Source organism: Loxodonta africana, chromosome 1 (genome assembly GCF_030014295.1).
Source record: "Loxodonta africana isolate mLoxAfr1 chromosome 1, mLoxAfr1.hap2, whole genome shotgun sequence".
Taxonomy (NCBI): domain Eukaryota; kingdom Metazoa; phylum Chordata; class Mammalia; order Proboscidea; family Elephantidae; genus Loxodonta; species Loxodonta africana.
In genome coordinates this window covers 110,829,984-110,846,532 of record NC_087342.1, presented here as the reverse complement: position 1 = coordinate 110,846,532, position 16,549 = coordinate 110,829,984, and the positions used below count along the sequence as shown (strand labels likewise).

The following is a 16,549-nucleotide window of genomic DNA, read 5'->3' as shown; positions in this document are numbered from 1 at the left end:
TATATACACCTTGCTATATACTCCTAGTTACTCTCCCCCTAACGAGACAGCACACTCCTTCTCTCCACCCTTTATTTCCATGTCCATTCAGCCAGATTCTGTCCCCCTCTGCCTTCTCACCTCCCCTCCAGACAGGAGCTGCTCACATAGTCTCATGTGTCTGCTTGATCCAAGAAGCTCACTCCTCACCAGTATCATTTTCTTATAGTCCAGTTCAATCCCTGTCTGAAGAGTTGGCTTTAGGAATGGTTCCTGTCTTGGGCTAACAGAAGGTCTGGGGACCATGACCTCTGAGGTCCTGCATCCCGCTGCTCTCCTGTTCCCTCAAGGATTCTCTTTTGTGTTTCCTGACAGGACAGTGATTGGTGGTAGGCAGACACCATCTAGTTCTTCTGGTCTCAGGATGATACAGTCTCTGATTTATGTGGCCCTTTCTGTATCTTGGGCTCATAGTTGCCTTGTGTTTTTGATGTTCTTCATTCTCCTTTGCCCCAGGTGGGTTGAGACCAATTGATGCATCTTAGATGGCCGCTTGCTAGCGTTTAAGACCCTAGACACCACTCTCCAAAGTCGGATGCAGAATGTTTTCTTAATAGGTTTTATTATGCCAATTGACCTGTATGACCCCTGAAACCATGGTCCCAAACCACTGTCCCTGCTATGCTGCCCTTCAAAGCATTTGGTTTATTCAGGAAACTTCTCTGCTTTTGGTTTAGTCCCGTTGTGCTGACCTCTCCTGTACTGAGGAAACAGAATTTTTAGTGTAACCCTGTGGGGAGAAAGCCAAGCAAAGAAAACAGGATTTTTAATGCAACACTGTGAGGGCTCGGTCTCATTGATAAATGGAGAAACGATTGAAGTTGTCAAGGATTTCATTTTACTTGGATCTACAATCAATGCCCATGGAAGCAGCATCAAGAAATCCATGGATGTATTGCATTGAGCAAATCTGCTGCAAAAGACCTCTTCAAAGTGTTAAAAAGCAAAGATGTCACCTTGAAGACTAAGGTGAGTCTGACCCAAGCCAGGGTATTTTCAATTGCCTCATATGCATGTAAAAGCTGGACAATGAATAAGGAAGAGCAAAGAATTGATGCATTTGAATTACAGTGTTGGTGAAGAATACTGAATACACCATGGACTGCCAGAAGAATAAACAGAATACTCCTTAGAAGAATGGCTTTTGAGTGGATTTGAGTAGTTTAAATAAAGATCAGTTAAAACTCAGCTATTAACTCATTTGGTCAAGTTGCCTTTTCAGTGGTACAGCTTTAATGACATTTCCTGATTAATCAAAATTTTCAGTTTTTGGCGGGGGGAGGAAGTCAATATTCATTCTTTATCCTTAAAGTTCCATAATTTAACAAAGATGTGCATTGGTACACTAAAATAACCTCGTTACTCTTCTGCCCCACCCCTATCCTTGGACATAGGGTGCCCCTCATTTGAAGAATCAAGTTCTATTTTGGGACAATTGTTTTTCTTATATATTTGAATATAACACAACATCTATAACCATGCTTGTGTGTGTGTGAGATTGTTCACCTTTGAATGGAGTCAGTTATTTGCTGAATAGCATAGGGATAGTATGAGGACGATACGAAAACCAGAAAACCAAATCCATTGCTGTCCAGTTGATTCTGACTCAGCGACCCTATAGGACAGAGTAGAGCTATCCCATAGAGTTTCCAAGGAGTGTATGGTGGATTCAAACTGCCAGCCTTTCGGTTAGCAGCCAAAAGCTTAACCACTGCGTATGGTATCTAAAATACTCATCAAATTTGTCTTCCCTAGGACTAAGTCTCCCTAGCTTCGGTTTTCAGCCTTCAAATGGTTAACGGGGCTTAGAGTCAGCAGGGTTTCTGCCACTTTCACATCCCCTTCATTCTGCTGCATAGGCTTTAGGCCTAAAATGATCAGATGGGTCTGTTAAATCTGCACCTGGCACAAGGGTCTGGGGAGGTTTACATCAGGTTTTAGTCTCCTTCATTTTCAGCTGCTAATCAAAATGTTGGAAGTCCGAATCCACCAGGAAGTGCCTCGGAAGAAAGCCTGGAGATCTACTTCCAAAAAATCAGCGACTGGAAACCCTATGGAGTACAGTTCTACTCTGACACACATGGGGTCGCCATGAGTCAGAGTCGACTCTGCTGCAACTGGTTTTCATTTTGCTCCAAATCTCAAAGCACTGGGAAGTCTTTTTTTTTTTTTTTTTTTTTACTATTATTATAAATTATGGTTTCCTGATTTCATTTGAGAGGGACTTTTTATTTCTTTTTTTAATTTATTTGTTGTATTTAGAGCTTTCAAGGGAGAAGATGAGTAAAAAATCATTACTTTGTTAAATCAAATTAAGACTTATTCCACTCAGTTAAGAATATTTCTAAAAATAAATACAATATTAATGAGTGATTTCCATTACTAAAGGATTAAAAAGTTACTCGGCACATTTAAAATAGTTTTACTTTTAATAACTTTATTCACACATTTTTCCAGGAACTGAAATGTAGTAAGAAGACACCTTTGTAATATGATAGGAAATCCTACCAAACAGCTGTAAAATAATAACCATATAACCTCTTGTGATAGAAAAAATGATTGACTCCACACAGAAAATACTGAAACCTATTTTTAAATTTGAGGACTAAGGTGTGCCAGACCCAAGACATGGTATTTTCAATCACCTCATATACATATGAGAGCTGGACAATGAATAAGGAAGACCAAAGAATTGATGCCTTTGAATTATGGTGTTGAAGAATATGAATATACCATGGACTGCCAGAAGAATGAACAGATCTGTCTGGGAAGTACAGCCAGAATGCTCCTTGGAAGCAAGGACGGTAAGACTTGTCTCACGTACTTTGGGCATGTTACCAAGAGGGACCAGGGGACATCATGCTTGGTAAAGAAGAAAGTCAGCAAAAAAGACTACCCTCAGTGAGATGGATTGACACAGTGGCTGCAACAATGGCCTCCAGCCTAACCATTGAGGATGGCGCAGGACCAGGCAGAGTTTCATTCTATTGTACATAGGGTTGCTAGGAGTTGGAACCAACTTGACAACACCTAACAACAACAATTTCTAACTTAATTTTCCTTATATGGAACAAGAAGACTGGCAAATAATGTGTTGGTAAAAGAAAAGCAATCATGATTAGGACTCAGAAAAAAATACTCGGCACCCGGTCCCAATCTCCCTGGAGTCTTAACTGGAAAACAATAGAGCCTAATCGATCCATTTGAGCTAAATTTCTATCTGCTTTCATTTCTTAGAATGAGGCTAAATCTGGAAATTGTATTTTCAGACAAAACCATCTATAGAGTGTTGTATTAGACAACCTCTAAAGTCCTTCAAACACTAAAATTCTTTAATTCAAAAATATACCATCGCGTGCCTACAAGGCTCAATTTTTCTCCAGTGTTTATGAAGAACAGTAAGAAGCAACCAGAAATTTTTAATCTTTAACTTACATGATGTGTCATGCTATGTTCCATATTTTTCGTTTGGCACTAAATCCTACTTCTCTATGATTCATATCTTCTATTAGATTTCTAGAAAGCCTAGAGCCATGCATGTGGCTTATTTTCAATAAGAGTATGTGGGTCTTGATGGCTTCTAAACTCTATGATGTATTCTGTATTCATTAGGACCTTTCCAGTTGCAAGTTCAGAAACCCAATAAGTTTATGAGCAAGTTTATGCTCATGGAACCAAAAAGCAGATGGCTGAGGCTCGGGAATGAATGCAATCAGATTAAAAAAACCTTCTGAATTCTGTTCAATCTTTTCATCCTCTACTGGGTTTGTTCTTTCAAATCAGCTTTCCCCAGATCATAGAAAAAACATGACTGTGGAGAGTGCCCATCATGAGATTAGCTCTGTTTCCAATTTTTAAAATCTCAGTCTCTGATTACTCAATTTCGATCAATCAACGGGTGACCAAACCAAAAAACCAATGGACGACCAGGGAAGTATAATCTGTATGATGGTAGCAGCTCCCATTCGAACAATATAACAAAGGAAAAAGTATCTCCCTCAAAGAAACAAATGCTGTATTCAAGAACAGGGGAAGAGGAAGTACAAGGCCTCCTTTCTTTTAATCTTATTCATCTAATTTTCATCATATCCACATGGTAAAATGTTTTTGAGAAAAGCAAAATACCAGTTTTCTTTTTTTTTGAGAATCTCCTTTATGCCAATCACTCTACAAGACACTTTATATAAATCATTTCAAATTCTCTCAATAATCCTGTGAAGTAGGAATTATTATCTCCCAGTGTCAGATGAAAAAATAGGTTAAACAAAGGTCATCCAGTTCTAGAACTTTTTTTTTTGTTGTTGAAAACACAAGGTAATATAAAATAATTTGCATCAGACTCTGATTTAGATGAGCACATGCTGAAGTTAATGAAAAATAACTCATAAAGACGGACATAACTGGCAATACTATTCTTTATTATTAATTTTTCATTTTGAGAGAGAAGCATGCATTTTTACAGCACCTGTAAACAAGTCAGTGAAACACAGCATTCTGAGATTCCCCACACTTTTTTGGAATGTTAGAATACCACAACATCAACTGTATTACGTAACAGTTACTGAAGGCAAGTCAGGCTAAAACAAGGGTAAAAATTTATGGCTAAAAATACTCATAGCAGCAACTTTTAAAAGATAATTTTATTAAATCAAGTCATTGCACTTGGTCATTTTATTGCTACAGCAAAACAAGGCCACTAGATTACAATACTTCTCATTTCTGATTTTAACTGATTGTCTCATTCTGTTCACACATTTCAAGTTTAAATGCATGGATAAAATGTTTACCGAAAGAGCACTTTTTTTTTCCCCCTGTAATCACTGTAAGAAGCATAAAAGAATCCTCTGTTACACCAGGCCCATTCTCTCTTTGCATGTTCAGACTTAAGCTTTATAAAGAGGTAACAACTTTAAAATAAGACAGAAGCTTAATGGTCACACAAAACTACTCACAATAAAAAAAAAAAAAAAAATTTTTTTTTTTTTTTTTACTCACAATACTGGAATACAATTAGGTAATTAGCAATATTATGTGTTTCAGAGAATAAGAAACATAAATAATACATTCACCTATAATTTGGCAATGACAGACTCCATACTTTTCACCTTTAGAGTGTGTTATACTCACATTAAAAAAAAAAAAAGGCAAATTATTCAACGATTTACTCCCAGGTAAAGACTACGATTACACACCATTTTGTGATACAAACTTTAAGAATGGGAATACAAGTTCCCATATCAAGAACAAATACTAGTAAATTGCTAGATTAAAGGAATCATTTTTTTCCTTTGAGTTTGGTTTTCTTTTCTTTACTCTGGTCAAACAGAAAAACTGAGACATGAATACTTCAAATACTTTTCTATTTTGACTGAGGAATACACAAGCAAAAATTTTAAATGTATTTCAATACTCACGACCATCTTGATTTTATGCTTAGTGAGAAAATGACCAACAAAAACTTTTGAAAACAGTCTGAAATCTGCCAGAAACTTCCACACCCCATTACTGAGGAGCAGGACCACTTAATAGATTTCCCATTGAGAAAGCTGAAGGGTGATTTCTAGGATACACTGTCATTATTTTTATTTTTATCTAAGGACAGAACTGTTAAAAGAAAAAAAAACAATTTAATTACCAAGAAGGACATTATTCAATTGATTCATTATTCTAATATTTTAGAACAGGAGGGAACAATTTTGTCCAGGAGTGATCTCATTAGGAGAAGAGCTCGAAGGCTTTAAAGGGGTAATATGCACACCTCAGTGCACACTCAGCTTTTCCCAAAAGCACTCATGTAAGCTGTGAATCAGTCATTAAGTTATCATGTACTGGCATTTCTATTCATTTCTATTTCAGTTCTCTTTTACTTGAAACATGAGAAAACTTCAATTACACAAGATTTCAGTTAAAACTAAAATTTAAAGGAAAATATCAGTTAGGTTGTTTAAAATGAAATACAATGGAAGCATGACAGTTGGTACTCAAAAATTTGAAAATCATTTGCTATAACAAAGCTTAAAACCTAGTGTTTTTGTGAGTGAAAAAAATGTCAAATAGTTTTTAATATAAACCCATGTTTTTATACATATTTCCTAGAGATAGAACACTTTAAATACTCAACTGATGACAAATGACTCGGAAAAAAACTGCTAATTCACCCATTTTGTGAAAATGCATATTGAATACAGTAGGCTATATTTGGTTTTAAAGAAGCTGTAATGTTATATTTTATGATGTACTAATGGTAACTCTGGTGGCATAGTGGTTAAGAGTTACAGCTATTAACCAGAAGGCCAGCAGTTCGACTCTACCAGGCACCCCCTGGAAACCCTTTGGGGCAGTTCTACTCTGTCCTAGGGGCTTGCTATGCATCAGAATCGACTCGATGGCAACGGGTAACACCCTACAAAGTTGGTACCTAAACGGCGGTCCAAAATATCTCCACTAGTTAACCCGGTCTATTAGGAAGATCACACAATGAAAAACCTGAGCGTTTACATGATGATTATTTGTCAAAATATGAAACCTCACACTGAAGTTCTGAAAGCTTTGAGTTCCGTTTTCCTAATGCTAACATTATTAAAAATCAGAGAAAAGGCCATGAAGAATTAAACTATAAAATCATGAAATGAGTAATATCTGAACCTATAAAATAAGCAGAAGAATACAGCAATAAGGCTGGTAATTGCATATATGTGCTGTAGTTTGTAGGCACACCAAGTGAAGGGTTAAATCGACAGTTTTAGACTTCTTAGATCTAATGAATTTGAAATAAAACTCACATTTTCCCAAATACATTTAACAATTCAATACATTTTAACTAAATTCCTTTTATGAATCCTATAGTGCAAGCAATGTGAAATAATCTAAAAATTGAAGAAATTATTTTGATTATTTCATTAGTTATTACTATATGCATGGGTGAATAATCTGGTTTATAGCTAGGAAAACTCCTACTTCATCACCCAAAGTATAAACAGCATTGCAGACAAACAGGCACAACAGTGTAATCCTGGGTAAGAAAGCTAAAAGTAAAAAATATATATATATACAAAGTTTATATCCCTTATGTATTATGGGAAAAGTAGTGACTATAGTTATTATAAAGCTAAACTGCCCTCTCAAATAGTATATTTTACAGATTACTTGTAAAGATATCACCATATTTATAGTATAGATCTTTTTTAAAAATAATACTACAAGTTTCAATAAAAAAAACTATTATGAACTTTCTTTCCTTTTTATACAGATTCAGTAGTATTTTCAAGCAAACTAAAAACAAAAAGAAAGTTTGCAATTCCAGCACAATAATAAGGCCTCTTTTTTTTTTTTTTTCATATTGGCAAAACAAAATATATATAAAAAATTTACCCTTTCCCTAATTTTCTATAGATATTATAGCTCATTTTTCTTTATCACAACACCAACTTTTGTTATTTTTCAGTAACAAGTCAGCTGAAGTTCATAGTGTCGCTTCCAAATCCCTGGAACATTAAGAACACTGGGTCCACACCACCTCAAGAAGACAGAACTGCTTTTTTCAGCTTCTCTATTTCTGTCTAAAATAGAAAACAAAAATGAGCAATAGATAAAATATTTTCCTTTAGCAAAGTTTCTTTATGGGGGCATTAGTAGCTCCAGGGTAGGATTCTTGCTTTCCATGTGGGAGGCCGGGGGTTGATTTCTGGCCAATGTACTTCTACTGCAGCCGCCACCCAGCTGTCAGTGGAGACTTGTGTTGCTATGATGCTGAACAGGTTTCAGCTGAGCTTCCAGACTAAGACTAGTAAAAGGCCTGGTGATCTATTTCTGGAAAATCAGCCAATGAAAACCTTATGGACCACAATGGTCCAATCCCATTGTACATGGGGTTGCCATGAGTCAGGGGCTGACTCAATGTCACCTAACAACAACAAAGTTTCTTGATTTTATTCTATGTCATTAAGATCTGATCATACTTTCAAATTTCTAGATTTTATTTCCACGGTGTAATAAAGATGAAAAATGTCCAAAAGAGATGAAAACGTCACAAAAAGTTCTTATAATGGCCAACTGACTGTAAGAGATCCATATTTATGCCTATTCCCAAGAAAGCTGATCCAACCGAATGCAGAAATTATAGAACAATATCATTAATATCACACACAAGCAAAATTCTGCTGAATACTCAAAAATGGCTGCGGCAGTATATAGACAGGGAACTGCCAGAAATTCAGGCCGGATGCAGAAGAGGACGTGGAACCAGGGATATCATTGCTGATGTCAGATGGGTCCTGGCTGAAAGCAGAGAATACCAGAAGGATGTTTACCTGTGTTTTATTGGCTATGCAAAGTTATTCAACTGTGTGGATCATAACATATTATGAATAACATTGCAAAGAATGGGAATTTCAGAACACCTAATTGTGCTCATAAGGAACCTTTACATAGATCAATAGGTAGTTGTTCGGACAGAACAAGGGGATACTGATTGGTTTAAAATCAGGAAAGGTGTGCGTCAGGGTTGTATTCTTTCACCATACCTATTCAATCTGTATGCTGAACAAATAATAGGAGAAGCTGGACTATATGAAGAAGAACGGGGCATCAGGATTGGAGGAAGACTCATTAACAACCTGCGTTATACAGATGACACAACCTTGCTTGCTGAAAGTGAAGAGGACTTAAAGCACTTACTAATGAAGATCAAAGACCACAGCCTTCACGATGGATTACACCTCAATACAAAGAAAACAAAAATCCTCACAACTGGACCAGTGAGCAACAACATGATAAACAGAGAAACGATTGAAGTTGTTGAGCATTTCATTTTACTTGGATCCACAGTCAAGAGCCATGGAAGCAGCCATCAAGAAATCAAAAGACGCATTGCATTGGGCAAATCTGCTGCAAAGGGCCTCTTTAAAGTGTTGAAGAGCAAAGATGTCACCTTGAAGACTAAGGTGCACCTGACCCAAGTCATGGTTTTTTCAATCACATCATATGCATGTGAAAGCTGGACAATGAAAAAGGAAGACCGAAGATGAATTGACGCCTTTGAATCGTGGTGTCGGCGAAGAATATTGAATATACCATGGACTGCCAAAAGAACAAACAAATCTGTCTTGGAAGAAGTACAACCAGAATGCTACTTAGAGGCAAGGATGGCGAGACTGCACCTTACATACTTTGGACATGTTGTCAGGAGGGATCAGTCCCTGGAGAAGGACATTATGCTTGGCAGAGTACAGGGTCAGCGGAAAAGAGGAAGACCCTCAGCGAGGTGGATTGATTGACACAGTGGCTGCAACAATGAGCTCAAGCATAACAACAACTGTAACGATGGCTCAGGACCAGGCAGTGTTTCGTTCTGTTGTCCATAGGGTCGCTATGGGTTAGAACTGACTCGACAGCACCTAACGACAACAACAACAACAATGGTAGGTGACAACAAGAAAAAAGCAACTGTAGTTCTTTCAGCCAGAACAATGTTAAGTAATAGGAGTATTTGAAAAGAACTACTAAAAAACATTAGAGTCCTACAAATCCTTGAAACCAAATTAAGAAATGTAACTGGAACTGCAATTAATCAAGGGGGACAGTACAGAACAGTAAAAAGAATAAAGAAAGGGCCAGGTTGGTTCCATGTTTTCACTAAGAGGTTAAATCACTTAACCTTAGTCTTAGTTTCCCCATTTGTAACCCATATGTTTTAGATTAAATTATCTTCATAGCCCAGGAATACCTCTAAGACTCAGTCAATATATTGAAGATATTCCCACCATTAGGCAGAAGGCATCTTTCACTTAACAGAAATTCACAACTTAAGGAACTAAGAAGGAAATCAGATTTTCCTTCTTTAAGTTCATTAAATTTTCACAATAACTACACAGAACTATTTAATTTTGATATATTACAGATGGTTAAACTGAGGCTCGAAGAGATTAAGTAGCGTGCCAATGTTTCCATGCTAAGCAAATGACATAGGACTTGCATTGGTAAGGTCTAGGGCTCCAAAGCCCAGGCTTTCTGTATTCTCTTTCCATTTATTTAGTATGTTAATCATCTTTGACCTTTGCCTGCATGTGTCATGGAAATAAGTAGGCCTTGCCTTCGCCTGACATCACCACCATCTTCAATATACACAAACAATGCATGCTATGGCTAATCTCTGACAAATAAAACCAAAAAAACAAACCCATTGCCATCAAGTTGATTCCAACTCATAAAGACCCTATAGGACAGAGCAGAACTTGTCCACAGAGTTTCCAATGAGCACTTGGTGGAATCGAACTGCCAACCTTTTGGTTAGCAGCCAAACTCTTAACCACTATGCCATCAGGGTTTCCCTCGGACAAATAGTCATTTATTAATGATTAGCACTTTGCCATGCTCAAAAAGTATAATTTTGATATGGCCATAATCTCATAAAGGATTCCAACCAAACAAGAATGGTTTGCTAATTTCAGCATCTTTCCTGGTATTATTCTTTTACTAATATGATTATTAGCTACCAATTTAGCAGCACAGGTTTGGGACAAGCCTTAGTCTTTAACTGAATTGAGACAAGATACTTCAGTCTTCATCCTGATGTGCTGTTATTGTCTCTATTCCAAAGATACATTAACCAACTGTACCAACTTAATAGGCAAGGATGCATGGAAAGCAGTAAGAAAAAAAAAAACTGGTAGAAGAGGGAGAAGGGACTGGGAATAACAACAACATACACGAAGTCAGTAATTCTCTTTATAGACTGCAATTTGTGACATAAATGTAGTTATCAGCAAATACTTGTATTGCTAGAGCTTCTCTTCTAGCACTTCCACATTTATTGTTCATTTTTAGTCCTTTTTATCACTCTCCAGTATAGTTTAATACTGTACAATGTTAACAAATAGTACAAAGTAGTACCTTTATAATGTTTGGGGAAACAGTTTTCGTTTTAATATCTGATCTTAAGACTTTAATGCCTTATTAAGTGTGCTTTTACAAATACAAGGGTCAAACTTTTCCCATTAGGAAAAAAAAGTTATAACTCAATGAGATACAAGTCAACCAAGTATCTGTTGGCTTTGCAGAAATAATGAATGTATATATTAGTAAACTGAATCAAATCAAATAGCTCAAAATAGAAATAGTTCATTTGATTCCTGTCATAACTCATAAGACCAATTAAATTGTACATGCATACTAAGCACAACACTATTTTCTATTGCTTTGTAATAAGGTAATTGCCTTATTTCCATGTATAAATATAAGTGTGTGTGCATAAAATATAAGGAATTAAAAGCCAAAAAACATTTTTTAAAAATCTCTCAACTGTACATGCTACACAGTATGAATTTAAGACATTTTCAAAATGTATCCTTTAACATTAATTCAGCAATAATTAGATAACTATTACCTCCATAGCACCGTGCTATGATCTATCTATGGGCAAAGATGAAACAGACAAGGATCCTACCCCACTCTTACAGTCTAGAGAGGAACTAAGTAAGTACACAATAGTAATAAGATAGAAAAGTATTACTTATACATCTCTTACAAAACTAACTAAATCAGTTGCCACTGAGTTGATTCCAACTCATGGACACATCTGAAGGGAGACAAAACTACTTTTAATTAGAGGAAGACTGATACTAACTTAACAGAAGTGACGGTATAAGCTGGGCCTTGAGAATCTATAGAATGTGAGCATAAGAAGATGAGGAAAAAAGGACAATTCAGGAGAATACAGCAAGAATAAAATCAGATTAATCAACTACAAGGCACAATCGAGGTTTAGAAAGTGAGGAGAGAAAGATGAACTAGAACCAGGAAATAAAGGGCCAAAAGATGAACTAGAACCAGGAAATAAAGGGCCAGTGAAGAAGTCTGAACTTCATTTGGCAATCTGACCAAGAAAAGATTAATTTAAGAATGAGAGAGGTTAGAGCAAGCTAAACAGGACAGAAATAATGAAAAAAAAAAAGAGAAAGAGAGAGAGAGAAGGCTAATAGGCCTGAAAGAACAGACTAAAAGAAAACACACGTGCATTAGCAGAAACAGAAAATCAGGAAGAACAGAAAAGGAAGATGAGGAATTGAGGACATGCTAAGTGTTAAGTTCCCAGTGGAACATCCAGAGGGGCTTAATACCTAGAAACATAGGATAGAAGCCGGGAGCAGAAGAGTTAGGTACAGAGGGGGGATACATAGAACTACCATATTTTAACACAAATAACACGTACCTTCTGCACTGGTTTGCTGGCCACACCCTTCCCCCCTCCCCACAAGGCACCCTCACAAGTGCCTCATGTCAATCCTGTTCCACATGTTGGTGCAAAAAAAAATTAGCACAGTACGGTACAAAAATACCTCCCCTTCACCCCCCACAGCCCACAAGCACAGAAGATGCACATTATTTATGTGAAATATGGTAATCACTAGATTCATGGGTTTAGATAATCAGAGTGAATGTGCAGAGAGGAGGGCCAAAAACAGTACTGAAGAAACACCCATATTCAGGTTATAAGAAAAGAAAAGGAGGTAGAGAAGTTGGAGACAGAAGAATGCACTATCGCACAAACCAAGACACACCTTTGAAAAGGTGGCAGTGGTAAAAATGTGAAATGTTGCAGAAACTGAAGAAGAAACACTGGATTTGGCATCAGTAAACCTAAAATGCACTTAAGCACTAAATTGAAGGTGAAGAATTAGAGGGCACGAATGTAGGCTATTGTCTGGTTGGCTCTTAGCTTTGTTTTACAGCAAATGAATCCTAAATGAAAAAGAAAAGCACTACAGCCGATCAAGAAGGCAGATGAGCCTGAAAGGTAGGGTTGTTTTTGAATAAGTGAAAATTTTTAGTATTTTCATAGATAGCCAGAAAAGAACCAATACAGGAGATATTTCAAATGTAAAAGTGAAGTATTTGATAACTTATAAATTACATTCCCATATATTATCTGAACAACTAAAGCTAAAGGTGGTTAAGTGACTTACCCAAAGCAGTACAGTATATAACTTAATCCCTAAGAGCAAAGACTCTGAAAAGTCTGGCTGCTCCTGTTAAAAATTTCAACCCCACTGCTGTTACTTAATTCTAAACCCAAGTTTCCTTATCCTTAAAATACGAACAATAAACCTTACAGCTTGTTATGTGTATCCAATGAGGTAATACGCAGAAAGTGTTAAATCTAATTGACTCATAGAACTCAAAGTTAGTCACTATTGTGATCAGAATTGGAGCTCTAGTCTTTCAAATGCAAGTCCCATGTTCTCTCTGTTCTATAATTCTGACAAAAGAAAAAGCCTAAGTAATGAGGCAAGGGAAGGATATGAAATACTTAAATGAAGAACAGGAAGAGTCTCTGAAAAATGGCAGGGCACGACTTTCTCTAAGATATGCAGAAAGAAGTAAACAAATGAAGACAAATGATGAAGAAAAGAGAACTGCATACAGCTCAAGGAGGAAGCAGTGTTGTAAGCAAAAGATCTGGAGCTTGAGACTCACAAGAGGCAAGGGCCATGTAAGCTTTATTCACTTAAAAAAAAAAGTTTTATTCACTAGTAGATACCAAATTCCTCACACGGTGCCTAAGAAAGTTAGTGCTGAATGAATGAATGGAATGTGACAGGGAGTCAACAAGAGATTAATTAAATGGCTATGAGGCAGCAGGGAGTGTCCAACTGAAGCAGGGCAGCATAATTTTTAGTGAAATCAATCACCTAGCTGGGTTGGAGAAAAAAAAATCCAGTTTATGCTGACTAAAATCTCAATACTGGGAAAACTGAATTACCTCTAGATTACTTCTCATCGCCTTCTCTTCTTCCAAATCTTTTCGTAGTTTTTCTAGTTCTTTCCTAAAAATAAAGTATTTATTAGTGGTAACTCTTCGATGAAACAATATATTTGACTATAAGTTAACAGAATCTCTGTTGCCTAGCCTGCCAAAACAAAGGGAAATGTTTATAAGGGTAATAGCCATGCTGACAGAAAAATTTCATATTCTCTAGGTATGAATGGTTCAATATGACAGTTAAAAACTCCATAAAACCGTGGCAAAGCTATCTGAGGTAAGGAAATTTATACAAAGCAGCTCATGCTTAAACAAATAACAATAACTGCATATTCAGTTAGCACCCATTTCCTAGGCTGGAAACTCCAGAGCTCAAACAATTTGGTAAAATGAATGTGTCAGCACATGTCACAGTACAAGGCAAATTACAGTTTATTTAATAAGATACCTGAATTTGATGTTTCCGCTGTCTTTTTTAAATATTACATTAAAATTGAATAACCAAAGCAATAAAGAAATAGAAAAACTTCAGCCAGTAATCCCTCTTCCTTAACTCATATTTTCATTTTTCTGTGCTCCCTTCTACCTTTTTATACAGTCTGTGGTACAATGGGGAAACCCTGGTAGCGTAGTAGTTAAGTGCTACGGCAGCTAACCAAAGGGTCAGCAGTTCAAATCTTCCAGGCACTCCTTGGAAACTCTATGGGGCAGCTCTACTCTGTTCTATAGGGTCGCTATGAGTCAGAATCAACTCGATGGCACTAGGTTTGGTTTTGGTTTGTGGAGCAAAGGATAGCTTTTATGTGGCCTTTCTAGCCATGGTCTTGTAATTCCAAGCAAGTGATTGAGTGGGACTGTGCAAATAAGGCAATTGTGGTTCACCAAGAGGACTGGTCAGGTTTGCCTTAAAAGCCAATTCCAGAGCAGGGAAAGGATTCCACCACCACCAAGGAAGAACAGCCAGGAGCAGAGACCACATCCTTTGAACTAGGGATCCCTGCTCGGAGAAGCTCCTGTACCCAGGAGACAGAGAGCGAGCTGTAACCCTGAAGACGGCGAGAAGTGGTGGCTGAGAAATGGCAGCAAGAGACCGCACAGTGGGCTTCCCAGCCCACGGAGTGAGAAAGCTGACTGACTTTGGGCCAACGCTTACTGGTGGAGTGGGGTGCCTCTGGGCACTTACTGGCAGGAGTTAAAAGAGCTCTGTAACAACTGCCTGAGCAGGGCAGAGGCCTAGGGCCAGAGAAAGGTGTACCTGTGGGCACCGCTGAAAAGGGGCTATCCTGATGGAAGAACTGTATCCTGAGTGTTCCCAAGCCTGAATTGTAGCCTGTTACTTCCCTAATAAACCCCATAATTGTGAATATTGTCTGTGAGCTCTATGTGGCCTATGCAATGAATTATAGAAACGAGAAGAGAAGTAGAATGCTGTGGGAGGGACGGGTGGTGTCAGAGTTGGTAAAGATGGCAAAGACAGGAGGCACGTCTGACCTCCGCCTCACAGGAATCAGCCCTGGGCTGTTGACCTTGATTCTCCTTTCCCCTTGTGAAGCTAGAGGTGGTCAGACACTCCCCTCATGTCATTTTTACATTGTCTTTTTTCTCTCAATAGCTATAAGTATATAGTCTGTATTATGCCTTTTACAAATTATTTTAAAACATGTTCATGTTGCTAAAATGTTCCTATTTATCAAATTTGCTTTTGGGCATTCAAATATCCAGGGGGGTGGGTGGGTGGGTGTATGTATATTTATTTTGGTTGGGAAGGAGGAGAAAGAGGGATTTTATACAACAACATGAATGTTTCAGTACATAAAATTCCTAAGTCAAAAGATGGACATGTTCAACTTCCTGACATATACTAGAAAAAGTCTCTTCAAGAGTATTTTACAAAGAACTGCTTGAGAAACTCATGAGATGCTCTGAAAGGAAAGAATACATGAGAAAGAAAGGAAGCTTTCGGGGATAAATTCTCTACAGCTTTCTACTGATTATAATTTTTAAAATAATAATTTAAACTCAAATTTATTTAGAACTTATTTTCCTATGTGGCATTAGAATGTTCATCCAAGCTGATTAGTTTCATACTCCCATAAAAACCAAAAAAAAAACGAAACTCACTGCCGTCGAGTCAATTCCGAGTCATAGCGACCCTATAGTCCTATAAAGTTATCCCTAAATTAAATAATGCTTTTTGCCAATCAATCTATACTCTGAGTTTATTATACATTAATTGTATATCTAAATGTATATTTCTCTGTATTTATAATAGTATTAGATTATTCTAAGTATTATTACTTTTTGATCTGATAATTTAGTACCACTCTCATATTTTTATTGCTCTTTTTTAAAAGCACATTTACAAATGCACAATTTTTATACAAAGTGCTGTTTTTACAAGAACAGGATATCAACCTATACATCTTGTTCTGTAACTTTTCTATTTAAGAATACATTACTGATGTATTTCTCTGTCAATCTTACTCACATTTTTCCATGTCAATCTCCCTCAATTTTTTAATGACTTGTTCTATACATATTAGACTCTAATATCGAATACATGAATATTTATGTATTTGTAAGTTACAATAAAATAATACTAAAGCAAAACTCTACAAAGTCCAAGTCAGCTTAAGAAATAAAATATTACTGCTCTCTCTGCTACCCCGAGACACAGTCCTCAATCCCATTCTCCCCGCTCCTCCCTAGGAAACCACCATCTCAAGTTTTGTATTTATTATTCTTTGCTTT

At 37.0% G+C, this 16,549-nt stretch overlaps 1 protein-coding gene across 1 annotated transcript in view; it reads right to left on the bottom strand.

Annotated features, from left to right (window-relative positions):
• Positions 1-4,661: 4,661 nt before the first annotated feature.
• The window catches only part of CD2AP (CD2 associated protein), a 144,952-nt gene continuing 133,064 nt past the window's right edge, over positions 4,662-16,549 (bottom strand). The window contains exons 17-18 of the mRNA XM_003404448.4: positions 13,799-13,862; positions 4,662-7,598 (exon numbers count right to left, since the gene is read on the bottom strand). Coding sequence (XP_003404496.2) covers positions 7,557-7,598; positions 13,799-13,862 — 106 coding nt within the window. The 3' untranslated portion in view covers positions 4,662-7,556. The remainder of the gene's footprint in view (positions 7,599-13,798; positions 13,863-16,549) is intronic.